The following is a 19,157-nucleotide window of genomic DNA, read 5'->3' on the forward strand; positions in this document are numbered from 1 at the left end:
CCCAAGAACAAGTGACTAGCCACTGCCCCAAAACAAGTGTATAGCCAGTCCCCCAAAACCAGTGTCTAGCCACTCCCCTAAAACAAGTGACTAGCCACTCCCCCAAAACCAATTTCTAGCCACTCCCCCAAAACAAGTGACAAGCCTCTCCCTCAAAACCAGTGTCTAGCCACTCCCCCAAAACAAGTGACGAGCCTCTCCCCAAAAACAAGTGACAAGCCAATACCCCAAAACAAGTGACTAGCCACTTCCGGCTTCTGCAAAAGACCTCACCTAGACTCTGTATAGCCTCACCCCTAACCCTCCTGCAAGCGTCTGCTAAACATCCCCATGGGTCTGCCCAGTATTGTGGAAAACTCAAGAGGTAGCCGGGTAGACAGGACATCAAATCATTCAGGCTGAATGAAATGTTTGGACAAGCTTATTACAGGCCTGCCACAGCAACAGACACCAGACTTGTTTCTATATTTCGTTTTGAGCATTTGATTTATTGATTGCTATGACAATAAAGCTTTTAAGTAAATTGCTACCCGGTCTTTGTAAACACAGCAGCAGTGAAAGACGGATTTGATACATCTTTCTACCAGGCCGGTTTGCCGGGACTTAATTAGTAGGCTGATTTCATATTTAACCCCTGTGTTTGCTTTGGCAGGGATTTCTTTTCGTTATGTTTGTTTCTTCTTCTCAGCAGAAATACATTACCAAAGTATAAGTAACACAGTAGATGTTCTTTCTTGGTGAATAAAAGCTCCCTCTCGATTGGACCACCACGCTTCTGGCTGAGGGTCAACCCCCTGACCACAACGGCGGTAGACCCAGGAAAAACGTGCATTTAATGAGGGGACATGGGTACTCACTTGTGGAAGATCTTGGCTCTCTTGTCGCTGGAGAAGTTCTCCAGCTGCAGGGACTCCTGGGTGAGGTATGCCACGGCCAGATGGAAGTAGTTGTTCCACAGCTGAGAGAGAGAGAGAGAGAGAGAGAGAGCGAGAGAGAGAGCGAGAGCGAGAGCGAGACAGAGACAGAGAGAGAGAGAGAGAGAGCGAGAGAGCGAGAGAGAGAGAGAGAGAGGAGGAAGAGAGCAAGCAGGAGAGAGAGACAGAGCGAGGGAGACAGCGAAGAGGAGAGAGAGGGAGAGAGAGGGAGACAGCGAAAGGGGAGAGAGAGGGAGAGAGAGGGAGAGAGAGGGAGACAGCGAAAGGGGAGAGAGAGGGAGAGAAAGGAAGAGATAGGAAGACAGCAAGCAGGAGAGAGAGGGACAAAGGAGTGCTAATTACATTTCTATTTCAGTTCAAATGGAAAGTAAGAAAGTAAGTGCCATTACCTGACCTCAGTAGCAGAACGAAAATAAAAAGCACTCTTTGACAATAGAGCAACTTAGTGACGCAGGCAGACAAGACAGGCTGAACCAGTGCTTTCGGTTTCAATCGTGATTTTAGTTGTTTAGGTGTAAATACAAATGTAAATGGATAGGTCATTTCAGACCGAACTTGGGTTTCTTTGAACTTGCAACAAACAAGCAGAATAAAAACCTTTTAATGTTAACCTTTTCAACTTGGTGATTTATTTCCATCATCGATTGGGCGATTCAACAAAGGAGGCCAAAACATATCAATATGTCATAATATTTGTTTGTTTCGATCAGTTTGTTTCATGCATTTCGTTGCATCCCAATCTAAAGCAACACCGCCTAAAGTATCACCTTTCCCCGTCTCCTCTTTAAACATGTTATCTTCAGCCTGTTTTCACTCTGAAAAACTTTATTTAACAGAAGTCAGACGAATTCCTAATGCCGTTACACAACGTGTAACGGCAGACCAGAGAGCAGCTCTTTATGGAATAAAGGAAGAGGAATTCATGTAGAAATGCATTAACACATCATGCTTCTTGACATTTCATTAATCCTCCAATGCTTCGTGATCCAAGGCCATTGAAACAGTCGTTTCACTGGTTTAACATCTGCCCCATTTTCAACAATGAGAGCAAAGGAAGCCATTGCTATTCTGAGCAGCAGATTAAATAATTGTGAAATGCAAATCTAATTGCCGGCTATTACACAGTATTTTATGTTCCCTCTTGACATATTTTATGCAAATACCTTTTTCAGCATTTTCTATTCTCTCCTTTTCCCCTCTACCGCTTTCTTTTTTTGGGCCCACAATGTCCGACAACGACTCAGTGTGAACGTTTAAATGGGCCGTTTGACAGATCCGGCCTCCGAGATAGCGGGGAACACAAAGCCTGCTACAGTTTGCCTCCGCACCGCCCCCATCGCCTTTCTGGAGAGCTCGATCCATTCACCATGAGCTGGCTGAGATATCTTTATCCCTGGTCGCCCAGCCAGGCCAAACTCAACACCACACACCCTATTGGTGGACTAAAGTGTGAAGCTGACCTACACAATCTGACACAGCACTTCACTGCCAGTGAAGTGTGCGTGAATCACACGTTCATCATCACGTGTTTCTACGCGTGGTGACACGACGTGTGATTGGATTGTTTCTTTTTTAGGACCAGATTTGTGATCAACTTGGGTTTGCAAATATATAACCTTTCAATAACTATCTTGTTGTTGATATTGTACACCTTATACACCTTTTGGCGGCGTCCGACTCAAAACAACAAAATCTTAACACCTTGCTCCTCTAAAAGAATGCTATAAAGTTGTCGCCATGGCAATGAATCCAAGCAGATACATGAAACCAGACCTCCATCAGCTCCGTGACTCACCTGATGGAGCCAAAGAGGACGTTAAACAAGACCTCCATCGCCCACCTGATGGGAGTCCAAAGAGGACATGGAACCAGACCTCAATCAGCTGAATCCCTCACCTGCAGCTCAAAGTTGGTCTGGTCCAGGAACTTCTTGTTCAGCACGGCCGCGTACTGGTTGATGGCCCGCAGGAACACTCTGGAACGACAAGAGGAACGACGCTCATCAATATTACAAACCCCCCTTTGGGACGAGGTTACGGCCCGTCTGGGTTCCTGCCAGAACAGCAGACCAGACGAGGGATGAGGGAGGGCTGCGTGTTGATTGGTCGTTCAGTCCTTGACGAAGTGATGCCGTTTGCACTGATGGAAACATGACGAGGTGAATTACATTGACGGATTTGGTTTGATGTCATCAAAATAAAGCCTGGTCCTACCAGACTCTCGTACTTCATTTTATTTATACAGAGAGTCTGGACCTACTCAATTGACAAACATTAACTCACTTGAAGGCGGGTGTCTGTTGAAGTTTAAAACTATTGGATCTGTCCAGTGCCACTCTGGATCTGCCATAACCACTCGCTAACGTTTGGCCGGGAATCACGTTGCGCGCAGGCTTTAGGCAAACCAATCACTGTGCGTGACGATGTCCGTCAACGAGAGCTGACTTTAACGTCATTGATCTCGGCCACTCCCTCTGTTCGCTGATTGGACGTAGAAAATTTTGACGGACAAAATCCACTAACATACCGCAGACCCAGACCTAGTACTGAAGTAATATTCTAATTGAGCGGAAGTACTAAGGCGGGCGGAGCCAGGCTAATCAAAATATATAATAAGCGATTAACAGTGTCGCTGCCAAGACCCGGTTCATTATTTTAACAATACTGCCATTGAGAGAGTGGACCATAGGCACAAGGCCCATCTTGTAATCTCATTCGGCTATAGATAGCGACTTTAGTCATCGCTTTCTGGCAACAATGGTATTCTTTCCATCGATGGTAGTCATCTATCACTGCTGTTCATGTAAGTTGGAGGAAACCGTCTTTTCAGTTGATCATTCAACTTTTTATTCAAGTGGAATACTTTTTCATGCCTTCAGCGTCAGACCTCTTATTGGCTTGTGGTATCACGCCTTCCCGAATTTTACTCGGTGGAAGTTCCACATTCATCTCGTCTTTGTGATCCTGACGTGATAAGGGGAAGGGAGGCTGGGTTTGCAGAGGATGGGGAGAACAACAAACACAATGCTGGAGAAAGATCCCATGTTCAGCTATCAGCGACATGATCTGACAGCAGCCTTCAGAAACCAAATATTAAAAGAGACATTGGTGAGCAGGGCATGTTTATATGATAGGATTTTTAGTTGAATAATACCTGTTGAGTATGTGAGATTGTTCATGTACGTTCTCTGGCTATATTACATTTCTAAGGGGATGAGAGCTACTGAATAAATCTAATGGTACACTTTAAAAATGCAAAATCATCTTGCCTATCTTCACCGGCTGTGTTTCACACTGCAAATGGTCTCTTCACATAAAAGGTACCGCTGTCCGCAGACGTTTATTATTTCTCCCTGCACACTAAATGAGTGAAACCACAAAACCTGACTAAGTGGTTTCACATCAAGTGATTTAATTTGGGATTTAAATGAGTGTGAATTTGTGTGAATCCCCACAAGCCTCACTGTGACAGAACATGACCTGGTGGAGGGGGACCGACTGGGAGAGCTCTAATGAGGAGGACTGGGAGAGCTCTAATGAGGAGGACTGGTAACACTGGGAGAGCTCTAATGAGGAGGACTGGTAACACTGGGAGAGCTCTAATGAGGAGAACTGGGAACACTGGGAGAGCTCTAATGAGGAGGACTGGTAACACTGGGAGAGCTCTAATGAGGAGAACCAGGAGCACTGGGAGAGCTCTAGCTGGGAGAGCTCTAATAAAGAGAGCCAGGAGGACTGGGAGAGCTCTAGCTGGGAGAGCTCTAATAAAGAGAGCCAGGAGGACTGGGAGAGCTCTAGCTGGGAGAGCTCTAGCTGAGGGAGCTCTAATAAAGAGAGCCAGGAGGACTGGGAGAGCTCTATTGAGGAGATCCAGGAGCAATAGGAGAGCTCTTTCTTTTCTTTCTTTCTACTGCATTTATATAGCGCTTTTCTAACCATTGGCCACCCAAAGCGCTTTACAATATTGCCTCACATTCACGCACACATTCACACACCTACGGCGGAGTCAACCATGCAAGGCGATAGCCAGCTCGTCGGGAGCTAACAGTCAGGGATAGGTGCCTTGCTCAAGGACACCTCGACACACATCGAACCAACAACCTTCAGGTTACCAGCCAACCCGCTCTACCTCCTGAGCTACTGCCGCCCGCTCTAATAAGGAGGCCATGACTGAGAGAGCTCTACTAAGGAGAACCATTAGAGCTCTAATAAGGAGAACCAGGAGAGCTCTACTAAGGATAACCATTAGAGCTCTAATAAGGAGAACCAGGAGAGCTCTGATAAGGAGAACCAGAAGAGCTCTGATAAGTAGAACCAGGAGAGCTCTACTAAGGAGAACCATTAGAGCTCTAATAAGGAGAACCAGGAGAGCTCTAATAAGGAGAACCAGGAGAGCTCTACTAAGGAGAACCATTAGAGCTCTAATAAGAAGAACCAGGAGAGCTCTACTAAGGAGAACCAGGAGAGCTCTAATAAGGAGAACCAGGAGAGCTCTAATAAGGAGAACCAGAAGAGTTCTGATAAGTAGAACCAGGAGAGCTCTACTAAGGAGAACCAGGAGAGCTCTAATAAGCAGAACCAGGAGAGCTCTACTAAGGAGAACCAGGAGAGCTCTACTAAGGAGAACCAGGAGAGCTCTACTAAGGAGAGAACCATTAGAGCTCTAATAAGGAGAACCAGGAGAGCTCTAATAAGGAGAACCAAGAGAGCTCTAATAAGGAGAACCAGGAGAGCTCTACTAAGGAGAACCAGGAGAGCTCTACTAAGGAGCAGCAGGAGTCTGTGGGGGAGAGGAGCAGATGTAACTAAGAACGGGTTAATACTTTTAACATTTCAGAATGGAAAGTTAATAACTTAAGTGGTGTGAAGCTTTTAGTGGGGAATTATGATTGCTACTTACAAAGCATGAGGCCCGCACTGATTTAAAATTCATCCCTGGTTAAAGGAACAATAGGTTAACGTAGTCTGTGTGTGTGTGTGTGTGCATTTTTCTGTTTTCCTGTGTGTGTGTGTGTGTGTGTGTGTGCGCGCGTTTCTGTGTCCCTGTGTGTGTGTGTGTGTGTGTGTGTGTGTGTGTGTGTGTGTGTGTGTGTGTGTGTGTGTGTGTGTGCGTGTGCGTGAGCGTGAGTGTGAGTGTGAGTCCCTGTGGTGTGTGCGTGTGCACATGTATATCTCCCTGTGTGCGTGTATGTCCATGTGTGTGTGTGTGGGACGGGCTACAGCGGCGTACCTAATAAGCTTAGCTTGTCTTATCAAAGAAACAATCAGGTCCTGCCTCTCGCTGACGTTCATATCCTCCGGCCCCGGACGGCGGCGCGTGTCTCCGGCTGGGGGACACCCTCCCATCGCTCCCCGTCACACGGGGCCGGGGTAAACACACGAGACAGGGGCCCGGGGCCGGGGCGGTCCGCGGAGCGTGATGAATTATGGCAAGGTGAATCAAGGACGAGAGCGTTCTGCCACCTGAGCAGCTCGGCCCAGAATTAAGACGCAGGAGCCGTGTAATGGAGCCTGGCAGCTGATCACACGGCGCCGTTCTCTGGGCCCCAGCCCCGGCTTGAAGAGCCGCGCAGAGGCTCTGCCTGGCTGCGGGGGCCCGCTATTCACACGACTACTGTGGGCCGTCTTTATGGTTTTTATAATGCAGCGAGAGCGCTCGCAGCAAAACATCTCCTCACTGGTACTTGCGGAAGGGCTGGGGGAGGGAGGGGGAGAGAGAGAGAGAGAGAGAGAGAGAGAGAGAGAGAGAGAGAGAGAGAGAGAGAGAGAGAGAGAGAGAGAGAGAGCAGAAGAGAGGGACAGCAAGAAAGAGAGCAGAAGAGAGAAGGACAGCAAGAGAGAGAGGGACAGCAAGCAAGAGAGAGCAGAAGAGAGAGGGACAGCAAGAGAGAGAGAGAGAGAGAGAGAGAGAGAGAGAGAGAGAGAGAGAGAGAGAGAGAGAGAGAGAGAGTCTCTGAAGGGGCTGGAGTGGATTCCCTCCGTTTAAAACAACAGCACCAGTCCCGACCGCGGAGGGGAATCACCCCCTTTGTCGTGGCTCACCTGCTGTAGCCGAGGCCCCTGGCAACGAGCTGCGGTGGAAACACCACCGAGCTCTGAAGCGCCCGACGCTCAGCATGATATACCGCTTGCCTCACTACGTTTGCGTTACGTTCAGAGAGTCACTGAAGTCGTTAGCCCGGGACGGGTCTGGGCTAAGTGACGCTCAACAGGGCTGGATGGACCCATCAGGAGGCCCTTCGTCCTGCTCCGCGAGCCCAGGGCGGGAGACCCCTCCTGATGTCCAGGAGATGAGCGTCTGGCGAGCACATTGCCCTCCCCTCGAGGTCAGAGAACAGGCTTCCCCCCCTGCTTTTCTTGCACACCTCACTATTCTCTGCAGCTGTGAGGTCGAAAATGAGAGTAAACTGATGCGCTCTGCGCTGGGCTAATGGTGAAACGCGTTCCCGTCCACCGCCCCGGCCTGTTGTTATACTTCTGTAGCTGCTGGGGCACAGTACTGACACAGGCTGAACCTGGATGGCCACCATCTCCCCTGTCCCACTGGGGCTACCTAATGGGCCTCAGCAACAGTATCTGCTCTGCCTCTGACACTAGTGTGGAATTTAAGGCTTTAAAAACTTTTTACTTTGTCAGAGCACATTAAAGGGACCAGTAGATATCTATCCTAGAGGAACTCAAAAGTGTTACGGGGAAATGCCTCTCAATTCCCATCTGCACTGGCAGAATACAGCCAAAATCAACCATTCTCTCTCCAAGTCCCTCTCTCCCTATTTTGGAGTCCTTCCCAATACAACAATCCAAAAGTCCAATGTTTTCAGAGCGATGCGTTCTCCTGTGTTCTGCTTGGATGACCTTCAACGCAACACGAGACCACGGCCACAGCCACTCCGGACACGCTCCGATAAAGCCCTCTTTTGTTGGGGTGTTCCATGGTGGCTAGCTGAGCCGCGCCTGCGTTCAACCAAGTCCTATTTCATGCCGGCCGTGTTGCCTCGGCACAGAGACGCAACGCTTCTGGAACTCCAGACAAGATGGTTCCTCTGTGGGTACATCCTGCCATTAATTAAAGTGTGGATCTTAATGAGGAGGGTGGAAATAGAATAAATGATTCGTCTCCCTCCCGTGCGGGGAAACTACAAGTAAGGCCCTGCAGGAAGCAACATTAAAGACACGCAGAGCCTATTATTTAAAAATATGGCTGGAATGGTGCAGATAGGAGTGGGGAACGTACAAGAGTTCCACGGGGTGCTACATTTCCTCTGGAATGTAATACTAATCACTACACCATTACCTCCCATTATATGCAATCTAAATGCCACTTGCTTTTCTGAAAAACACACTGGAAGAAGAAAGAGGTTGTGTTAAAGAGGACTCCAGGAAGGTTTCTTGAAAGGAACTTCCAGTATTTTTTTAGATAGATTTGTTTCAAACACCCCACCAGGCACACATTGAAACCCTAGATGGACCTATCTAGAGGCAACCTGTTCTTTGACATTCGGGTGTCCAAACCATCCAAATAATTTCCATTTCACAGATCAATGTTCTGCTTGATAATTACCATTTCACAGATCAATAATGAGGAGGCTCTTGCACGTCTTCCAGGCTTTGACAACGTGAAGAGGATATTCTTTTAAGTTGTTATCTATTCCCAAGTCAAACCTTTAGCCATCAGTTCGAGGAGCGAAGACAAAGTTCTTGTTGGAGGATCAGCAGCGATGGTGTCTAGCATGTTTGCTGATGGTGAATCATCCCTGCAGCACACATGCTAATGGAGTTCAGAGAGCAGCCACGATAATGATCACGGTCTATTTGCACACCGTTGCAGACTAGCTGATGTTATCAGCCTGTGCTCAGAGATAAGGCAAGGTCAAATAACGTAATTACTCAAGCGATTTATTAAATTAGTCGATCTGAATTGCACGTGTCTGATCTCATCTTCGTCTGTGGCTTCTGTCAAGTTGTTTGCGCCACAACACCTTGGTGACATCAGTCACTCTGCAGCATGAGTGCAAGACAGTTGTTTATAACCAACACTTTGATTCTCACTCACAGGCAAGAATGAAATTCCACCATTGTACGGGTGGTCACAGAAAAGGCCCTTTTGGGTTAATATAAAATGGGTCACTTCTAGCTAATTTCTAATACGAGGAATTACACTTTTGCTGTGAACAATCACATTCTGCAAAATCCACTCAGTTTCATCTGAAAACAGAAGCAGAAAAGTTGGACCCTTGACATCATTGTACTGGGATAAAAATTCTCTATTGGGTCAGATTCTGGAAAAATTACAGCAACACCATTTTGGCAAGAAATGGTGTACTGCGGCAGTACTAGGAAAGTAGCTCAGCGTGAGTCTTTGAGACTCACAGAGGGAGAGGGCTCAGACTGTTTGGGTTAATTATACACAACCTCACCTCACCATCGTTCCTTCAAGGAAACAGAGTCATCTCTCCAGGCACAATGCTCGCCCATTGTGCATTTTCAGTCCATCTCCGACTGCTATTTTTGTCGGATCACCCAAACCTTTTTGAGTACCTTTGTTTTCCCTTCTACACATCAATACAAACCACAACTGACATAAATGTTTACAAATGATTCATTTAGTTTCTTGATATGAGGCGAATTAACAATGCAGACTGGCAGCTTAACGGTGAACCCGGACACAACGCATTGTTTTCCTCGCTGCTTTTGCGTTGCGGACGGCCTCGAGTCTTACACTTTTTGCAACCGCGGATTCTTTGCGGCGCACCTTGAACGTCTCGAGGTGAGAAAACGTAACTCAGAGCATCCAACGTCATTCGCGTTCTTTTCCATCGTCCAATCAGATGAATTGCGGCGTGCTCTCTGTGTAAACAACATGGAGAAACTAGCGCTGGCTCTTGCTGCATCCCGGAACTATTATGTTATACGTATATTATGTTTGGATAAATTATACATTTCAAAAATATGTTTAATAATGGTTAGGACAACAACAGCGATTTCCTGGTTGCCTAGTACCAATAAACAATAGAAGCTGCAAGCTGCTTTATATTTAAACTCGAGGCTTCAACAGAGAAGGCATTGCGGTGTGCCTGCCGTTTTGCAGGTAGCACGACGCCCTGAACGGGACTAAGGTGCCTTGCTCAAGGGCGTCTTTTGGGTAGCTAGCTGCGGACACAGGGCATCAAACCGAGAACATAATCCTAATATTACGATGATCGGCCTACACATGACACGGAGCCATCAGAATGAGGTAATAACGGGGACCAGCCTGATTAACGGCTAGGGCGTCCCAAGCCTGAAGCAGTTAATGACATCGGCAAATGTCAACGCTTTTCTTTTACAAGAAGCCTGCAATTAGTGTGAGAGGCCGAGTGAGGTAATGGATCAATTCCACTGTTAGAAGGAACAAAAAGCCACATACAAACAGGCGCCCACAAACACACACACACACACATAAACACTAAACCGAAACTGACAGATGCTTGCTATCTGCAGTCTAAGAATACCAGAGATGTAAGTAGGAACGACAGCGAAGGCTGACGTCGGTCAAAGAGCAGGAGGAATGGTGTGAAGACTACTAACAGGGTGGAACACGCTGGAAAACACAGCAAAACAGGCTTCTGCATTACCACTCCAGTCCCAGGGCTCTGTAGTGATGGAGGAGCTGAGCCACAAAGCACTTCACCCAGAGATGGTATGTATGCCTGTGTGCCATCTAGGCAGAGATTACCTTAATTATAATCAGGTATAGATCAACAAGCCAATGTGCCTTGAGTACATAAACGTTCAACAGTGGGGGATAGAAATGTACGGCCATTTGTGCATTTGTATGCACAAATGCATCTTCCCTGTGACAGCAGAGCTGCACTATGTCTTAGGTCTGGGCGTTTTCAAACTCAAAAATAATCGTTTGAATAATTGTGATTTCAATGAAACTTATGTTTGCCTGATGAAGGGCTGAACGATTTTAAAACTGTTTTTACGATGATTGTTTAGTTTCCTTCACAAATGAACAGTTTTTAAATTGGTATCGGCCCAGAAATCCCCTTCAGCGCATCCGTAACATTCTGCAATCAAAGTTTGCCTATGATCTCAAATCCTGCTGTTGGAAGGATGACACAAACGGCCTCCTTCAACAAGGCCCTGACAAGGCCCCTCCTTTGTGGGGTTCATTTAGTTGACACAAGCTTGACCTTAACCGCCATGGTCCCTGGCGATGACGTCCCAACTGGTCAGGGCCCAGTTCAATGGCGACTGGAAGAAGTGGAAGATGAACTTCCAAACACTGTGGTAATTGAAACCTGGATTCATTATTTTCTTTTGGTCCCCACACACCAACACACACACACACACACACACACACACACACACACACACACACACACACACACACAGTACTTACTGTTACTAAACCTGGTTTTGTAACCGATCAAGGCTTTGACCTTTAATCCCGCAAGGAGAAAGAGGAACAAGCACCACATTATGACCGGCACATCAGTGGAGGTGCATGCTGAGAGGAGGTCCTGAAATGTCAGGCTGGGACTCACAAGATGAGAGAATGAATATGGCAGCACCTCACTGGCAGAAACCCCGAGCAAAAATGACTTGCATGTTTTCACAACTCACACATCCGTCAACACATGTTACCGAGAGCACTTTTACTGCGCTCACTTTTACATGCACCCTACGAGGGTGAACAATAACATGCACCCTACGAGGGTGAACAATAACATGCACCCTACGAGGGTGAACAATAACATGCACCCTACGAGGGTGAACAATAACATGCACCCTACGAGGGTGAACAATAACATGCACCCTACGAGGGTGAACAATAACATGCACCCTACGAGGGTGAACAATAACATGCACCCTACGAGGGTGAACAATAACATGCACCCTACGAGGGTGAACAATAACATGCACCCTACGAGGGTGAACAATAACATGCACCCTACGAGGGTGAACAATAACATGCACCCTACGAGGGTGAACAATAACATGAGGGGGTGTATGATGCCAAACAACAGGCCCCCTGGTGAGTGTGCAGACAGAGACCCGGCCCCCCATGCATCACACGTTGAGTGATGCTCATGAAAACAATCCCTCTCCTCTCTTTATCTCCATCACACACTGGCACAGAGCATCGCTCTGACTCCAGGACACTATGAGTGAGTTCCCATCTAAACACTTCACTCAGGATACGAAACAAACCCTGCACTTTGAGTGACATGCTTGACGCCAACACCATGGAATTGCAATCTGAATTGTGTTGAGATGGAGCTTCATTAGCGGATGGGCAATCGGTTTTGTTTACACCCTGGAATGAGGAAGAGCAGGAAACCACCAACAACCACCAACATGCACGCTCCGCTTGAGATGTTGAGACCCATGGTCAAAGCCTTTACGTTAGGTCTCCTCCTTGCAGCTGGAACATACCTCCGGGCCAAGACATCAACCAAGACATGAACTCTAATACCAAAACTTATTTTCCCTCCTCCTACTCTCGGCTTGTGGTAAGGCCATACAGGGGTCAGTGAAGAATATTCCTCCGCTCCGAGGAATTTGATTCCTTTTTCATGTTCGCTGTTAACCATAGAATATAACCACTGCTAAGAATATTACCCATTTTTGTATTGCCAATTTATTCAATACGATAATGTATGAAAGTCTTCATATCAGTTCGAAACATTCCTAGACGCACTCAACACCTTACATTTTCCCATCCAGTCAATCTTCTCTGTGTTGAGTTTTTTTGTGGGTCATAAGAAATTCAGAGGTTCTGCTCTGCACTGGCAGGCGACCGCCAATGAGTGGTCCGGTAAGCGACATTAATGACTGCAATTAGTATACCTTGATTTAGCCCGTCTCTGGCCACACGCTTCCAGGGAGCCCGCAGCTTCTTAGAGGAGCTCAGAGTCTCAATAACTTTGCAGAGCAGCCAACAGATGCTGTCTCACTGCGATTCAGCATTACTGGCGTGGCTTCTTTCATCCCAGAAGAACGCCCCAGGTCAATAGACTTTGTAACTAACTTTGTATTTATTCCCTTGGTTTTCTTTTCATATGGGCTACACCTTTAGTAAAATATAAGAACACAAAGGCAAATCGCACAGCAGCAGATCCCCAGTTCATACTTCGAGGGGCTGAACGGCTTGGATAGCTTTCCATAAATGAGTAAAGACACTCTTACAATCTGTTTTCCTTTAAAAGGCACGGAGAATGACCTTATAGCATTGGATCAGACTAAATTCTGAACCTTTGAAAAAAAATAAAACAAAGGTTTTGTCCTTCCAGTGACAAGATGTCCAGGAGATTGATTCAGACCTTCCACACTAGCAAGAGGACCGCTGTTTGCTGTAGTCAGTTAGCTGGGAGTGGTCTCTCTCCTAATAAGGGTAGATGGAGAAGGCGGCCTCCTCTAAACAGGTTATATATGATCACAGAAACAGACAGCTCAGAGTCAGAGGCCACATCCATCCATCACGCCTCCGGCTAACTGTGACCTTACTTGTTTTCTGTTGTTTGGGGTGGAAACACAACCCTTAGTGTAACGAGTTAGTGGTAACTGTTGAGGAGGACTGACAGCTCATTCAGTACTGCTGGTGGCCACGGTCTGCTGAGCCCATGGCTCCTGTGGAATGGTTTACTAGTACCATTACTAGTACCATTACTAGTACCATTACCAGTAGTAAGGCTATGTTGAAGTCCCATCATATCCTCCAAGATGGTAGGCAGCCAAATAGAAAACAAACACTATTTCAGCCAGAAGTAGCAGACTTCTTGTATTTAACAGAGACGTTCCCGCCTGTTTACCATCTTCACACATCTTTGGTCAAAAATAAGACACTCACTCAAGCGGAGGCGTTTTCAAATGAAAGATGTTTGGGGCTTACTAACCCTTTAAGAGACAGAGCCTGGAGAAGGTAGACTGCTATGAAGTATCAAACTGTATCCTGAATCTGAAGATAACCCCCGCCAAGGTCATATATAAATAGAAGTCAAGTGAAGACAGGTCATTAAGAGAAATACTGGATAAGGAACAGGTGATTAAAAGGCTTACATACTCTGTCACAAAAGAGCAACAGAACCCATGCATATTTAAAAGGTACATCCATTTAGCCTTGGCACTGTGCTGATCAGGATAAGACGTCAACTACACAATGACGAACACCTTCTGGCAAAGTGAGGGCCCTTGTTACAGGAATTTCAGAATGCCTGTGACTTAAGATTGGCTTTTCGGTTCTTTCATAAGCCGTCATCTTCTCTCCGATTTCCCATTTAGATGGTCAGGATGTCGGATGAAGGGGACCGGACGTAAAGGAGCACTTATGTAACGCTGACCAGATGGGTGCCCTGACAACAAAGGGGGACAGGACGGGCAGGAAGAAACAGTCACCAGTGTGTAGTGACATCATCACCAGGTGCCCAGGTGTATATAGTGACATCACAAGGTCCCCAGGTATGCAGTGACATCACCAGGTGCCCAGGTGTGTTACGACATGTCCAGGTATGTAGTGACATCATCACCAGATGCCCAGGTGTCTTTAGACATCATCACCAGGTGCACAGGTGTGTAGTGACATCACCAGGTACCCAGGTGTGTAGTGACATCACCAGGTGCCCAGGTGTGCAGTGACATCATCACCAGATGCCCAGGTGTGTAGTGAAATCATCACCAGATGCCCAGGTGTCTATTGACATCATCACCAGGTGCCCAGGTGTCTATTGACATCATCACCAGGTGCACAGATGTGTAGTGACATCACCAGGTGTCCAGGTGTGTAGTGACATCACCAGATGCCCAGGTGTCTATTGACATCAACACCAGATGCCCAGGTGTCTATTGACATCATCACCAGGTGCCCAGGTGTCTATTGACATCATCACCAGGTGCCCAGGTGGGTAGTGACATCATCACCAGGTGCCCAGGTGGGTAGTGACATCATCACCAGGTGCCCAGGTGGGTAGTGACATCACCAGGTGCCCAGGTGTGTAGTGACATCATCACCAGGTGCCCAGGTGTGTAGTGACATCATCACCAGGTGCCCAGGTGGGAAGTGAGTGTGACGACATCATCATCAGGTAACTGACGGCATTCCGCTCAATACAACAAGTTCAGATTTGGTTTATCCAAAAACAAAAACTATACCAAACATTAAAATCGATGTGCTGCTACTCTGGGCAACCTGCAAGCACAGAAGCTCCACCACTGGGAAGATGGGGCGGAAACTTTACTGGACCAATATATTCCCATTGGCCTTTAACACTGCACAGAATAAACACAATTAGATATGGCTCATAAATGGGCCTTTTAGTTTGAAATAGATCAGAAATTATTGGAAATAAGTGAGCCAGATCTGGGTAGATAGAGAAATATTTTTTGTTTTGACATTTAGATTTGGTGGTGAACAGAGTCTGCGAGAAGTGAAGGCAGAGGAATACTTGTGTGTGTAGACTGACTTCCAGACGTTATAAGCGGGTTCTAAATTATGGAAGGAGGAGGCAGTCTACACAAGCCAAGAACATGCTTCTGCATGTGATTCCATGTTTGTGGTGCCATCTGCATCTCCAACTCCCTGTCTGGAATAATAAAGTTAATCTTATCTCATTACATGAAAGTACAATATTCTCTGTTAAAAAAAATAAAGCCCATCTCAATCATTATCACTGACCATCTGCTAAACAAATGTGAGAATTATTTACAGCCTCTGACTGCCAGAAACGCAGCCCTAACGTTGCTATAATGTAGCCGTCATGTCGCGTCCCTCTGATTGCTACGTTTGGCTCAACCACTGTCCATTTTATGATGAAACAAAGAGAACAGTGTGAATGGCAACGTCTGTTTTTAGATGTCACAAAACGACCTGGAAACAAACCACCACATTAAGCCCGTTTTCACAGCATTAATGAAAGGTTTCCTTCTCTACCGACGATGGGCAAGAAAACAACCAATCGGACGCATAAGCAAAGTTAACAAACAAGAGAGGATGTTGGAGCCCAGATAGGCCTCTTCTGAACACACTGGAGTGTGAAGTATGAAGACGAGTTGGGCTTCTGAACACACATGAGTGTGAAGTGCGGAGACGAGTAGGTCTCTTGAACATGCTGGCATGTGATGACAGTGTAGAGATGAGTTGGTCTTCTGAACACGCTGGCATGTGAAGAAGAGTTGGTATTCTGAACACGCTGGCATGTGCAGACAGTGTAGAGAGCAGTCGGTCTTCTGAACATGCTGGAGTGTGAAGTGTGGGGTTGAGTTGGTCTTCTGAACCCGCTGGATTGTGAAGTGTGGGGACGACATGGTTTTCTGAACACTCTGGCGTGTAGAGTGTGGAGACCACTTTTCTTCTGAAAGCTAGATTATAAGGACTGTGTGGAGACGAGTCTCTCTCTGATTGGCTGGCTTTTCCCCCCTAACTGGACACCGAACTGCAGCAGCGGTCAGTGGCTGGCATACCAAATGGGTCTCTGCTGCTCCAGAGGAGTAAAGGCACTGATGAGGTGGGGGGCCACGGTATGCTTGTCTGGGTCTCCCCACACTCCCATTCCCCAAATAAATAATTAGAAGATGAAATGGAATAAAAAAAAATAGCACCAAGACTACAAAGCACCGTCTGAGGGGGCTTAATGAGCTAACAAATGCATGAATCCATTTCTTCTGTCCAACCACAGATACAATAATAAACCACACAAAGCGTTGTCTGTCCGTTGTTGTTTGTCTTCTGGTGTGAGAGTTTGTCTGTGCGTGTGCATTTGGCAGAGAGAGTGAGCGTGCGTAAACGTGTCTTTAGGGTGAGGATGTGTTTGCGTGGCTTTAGGGGGAGGGAGTGACGCTCCTCTGTCTCCAGCATACAGATGTGCTCCACCGCGTCGGTCGAGACGAGGTGGTGGTGATAACGGCGTTATCACCAAACTGCCATATTTTGCATTCTGGCCCCGGTGGCTGCCACTGTTTACTGGAGGACTTCATGAATCCTAATCGGGGTCTGAACCCTTCTAGCAGCCCGAGATGGCCTTTCACAGCCGCCAAAGACACAGGGAATCTCCATCTGACACAGCTTTGCATGCATGTTTAAATAAAGGCATTACCTGACTCCCGTTCCTTAGCAACAACAGCCCGGAGAGATGAAAGCAGCGCTGGCGCGTGTGTATCTGTGTGTCTGCATGTCCCGAGGATCTGAGAGGCAGGACGGCGGCGCAGTACTCACTTGTTCTGCATCATGTTCATGATGACCCAGTCCGTAGGGTAGACGTTCTTCCCGATGAGATCTTTGAACATGATGAATGTTTCCATGAGGAAATCCTGGAAGAGGAGCAGAGAGGAAAAAGCCTTCAAAAGGAATTCTTTCTCACCCCTGCGAGATGAAAGCTGTCTGGAATTAGCTGTTCACTAATGGGAGCTGCGGCTGGCTAGTGAGCAGAAATGAAATAAGTAATGGGAAGTAGGTGCAGGAAGGAGGTGCAGGCTTGTGGGCAGGAAATAACTTCAGTAATGGGAAGGTGGAGCCCAGGATCACCTGGCTCTGACAGGTGGTTCGCAACTTGGTTTCAGAAGGGGCTTACTTTAGCGCCGGGGAAACTATGCAAAATGAGCTATTCTGGGATCTCGAAAAAAACATACAATTATGTTCCTTCGTTGGGTCATAATCTGAGATCGACAGAACTACGGTAATGGATTGTGATGGGTGGAAGGCAATTCATGCTCTCCTGGGGCCTCCAAGCTCCTTATGTCCTTGTGATTTAAGATGTTGAAGACGTTATTGGGTGGGTATCAATCAATTCATATTGGAAAAAACGTAAACTAAAAAATAGATTGCAATACTCGAGTTGTATCTAAATGACTAGCGGCTATTCTGACAAAAATGTGTTGCTCTTTCATGTTTGGCTCATAGATACGGCCAGGAGATAAATATTTAACAGGCTGAACCGAGTTACCTCTCCATGTTTGTTTGTGTATGTTCCATCACAGAATGACGCATTAGAAATAACAAAGACACCAGGATTCCAATCCTAATGGAGTTAGTTGGAGCCCTGCCTCCGATCTGAACGATGGAGCCATGAGGCGGCCGGATTGAAGCAAAGCCACAAAGTCATTTGGGAGGCGGCCAGCTCTAAAACGTCGGCCCAGACCACATCCACATCCCCCATACATCTGTGTAAAGGACCACATCCACATCCCCCATAAATCTGTGTAAAGGACCACATCCACAGCAGCCATACATCTGTCTAAAGGACCACATCCACAACAGACATACATTCTGTGTAAAGTACCACATTCACATCCCCCATACATCTGTGTAAAGGACCACTTCCACATCCCCCATACATCTGTGTAAAGGACCACATCCACAGGAGACGTACGTCTGTGTAAAGTACCACATCCACAGGAGGCATACATCTCTGTAAAGGACCACATCCACAGGAGACGTACGTCTGTGTAAAGGACCACATCCACATCCCCATACATCTGTGTAAAGGACCACATCCACAGGAGACGTACGTCTGTGTAAAGGACCACATCCACATCCCCATACATCTGTGTAAAGGACCACATCCACAGGAGACGTACGTCTGTGTAAAGGACCACATCCCCCATACATCTGTGTAAAGGACCACATCCACAGCAGACATACATCTGTGTAAAGGACCACATCCACAGGAGACATACATCTGTGTAAAGGACCACATCCACATCCCCCATACATCTGTGTAAAGGACCACATCCACAGGAGACGTACGTCTGTGTAAAGTACCACATCCACAGGAGGCATACATCTGTGTAAAGGACCACATCCACAGGAGACGTACGTCTGTGTAAAGGACCACATCCACATCCCCATACATCTGTGTAAAGGACCACATCCACAGGAGACGTACGTCTGTGTAAAGGACCACATCCACATACATCTGTGTAAAGGACCACATCCACAGGAGACGTACGTCTGTGTAAAGGACCACATCCCCCATACATCTGTGTAAAGGACCACATCCACAGCAGACATACATCTGTGTAAAGGACCACATCCACAGGAGGCATACATCTGTGTAAAGGACCACATCCACAGGAGACATACATCTGTGTAAAGGACCACATCCACATCCCCCATACATCTGTGTAAAGGACCACATCCACAACAGACATACATCTGTGTAACGCCTCGTGCCCACTGCACCGTCAGTCAACGGACGTGGGAAGGCGTGGCTGACGGATGGGGGAGTAGTCTTTGCAGAGGCAT

At 47.0% G+C, this 19,157-nt stretch overlaps 1 protein-coding gene across 2 annotated transcripts in view; it reads right to left on the reverse strand.

The window, feature by feature from the left end:
- Positions 1 to 19,157, reverse strand: part of dock1 (dedicator of cytokinesis 1) — a 152,284-nt gene that overhangs the window by 16,117 nt on the left and 117,010 nt on the right. For both annotated transcript variants that reach the window (XM_060037087.1, XM_060037088.1), the window contains 3 exons: positions 17,130 to 17,224; positions 2,832 to 2,910; positions 858 to 958 (listed from right to left, as the gene is read on the reverse strand). In XM_060037087.1, coding sequence (XP_059893070.1) covers positions 858 to 958; positions 2,832 to 2,910; positions 17,130 to 17,224 — 275 coding nt within the window. The remainder of the gene's footprint in view (positions 1 to 857; positions 959 to 2,831; positions 2,911 to 17,129; positions 17,225 to 19,157) is intronic.

This window comes from Gadus macrocephalus, chromosome 18 (assembly GCF_031168955.1).
Source record: "Gadus macrocephalus chromosome 18, ASM3116895v1".
Lineage (NCBI taxonomy): Eukaryota > Metazoa > Chordata > Actinopteri > Gadiformes > Gadidae > Gadus > Gadus macrocephalus.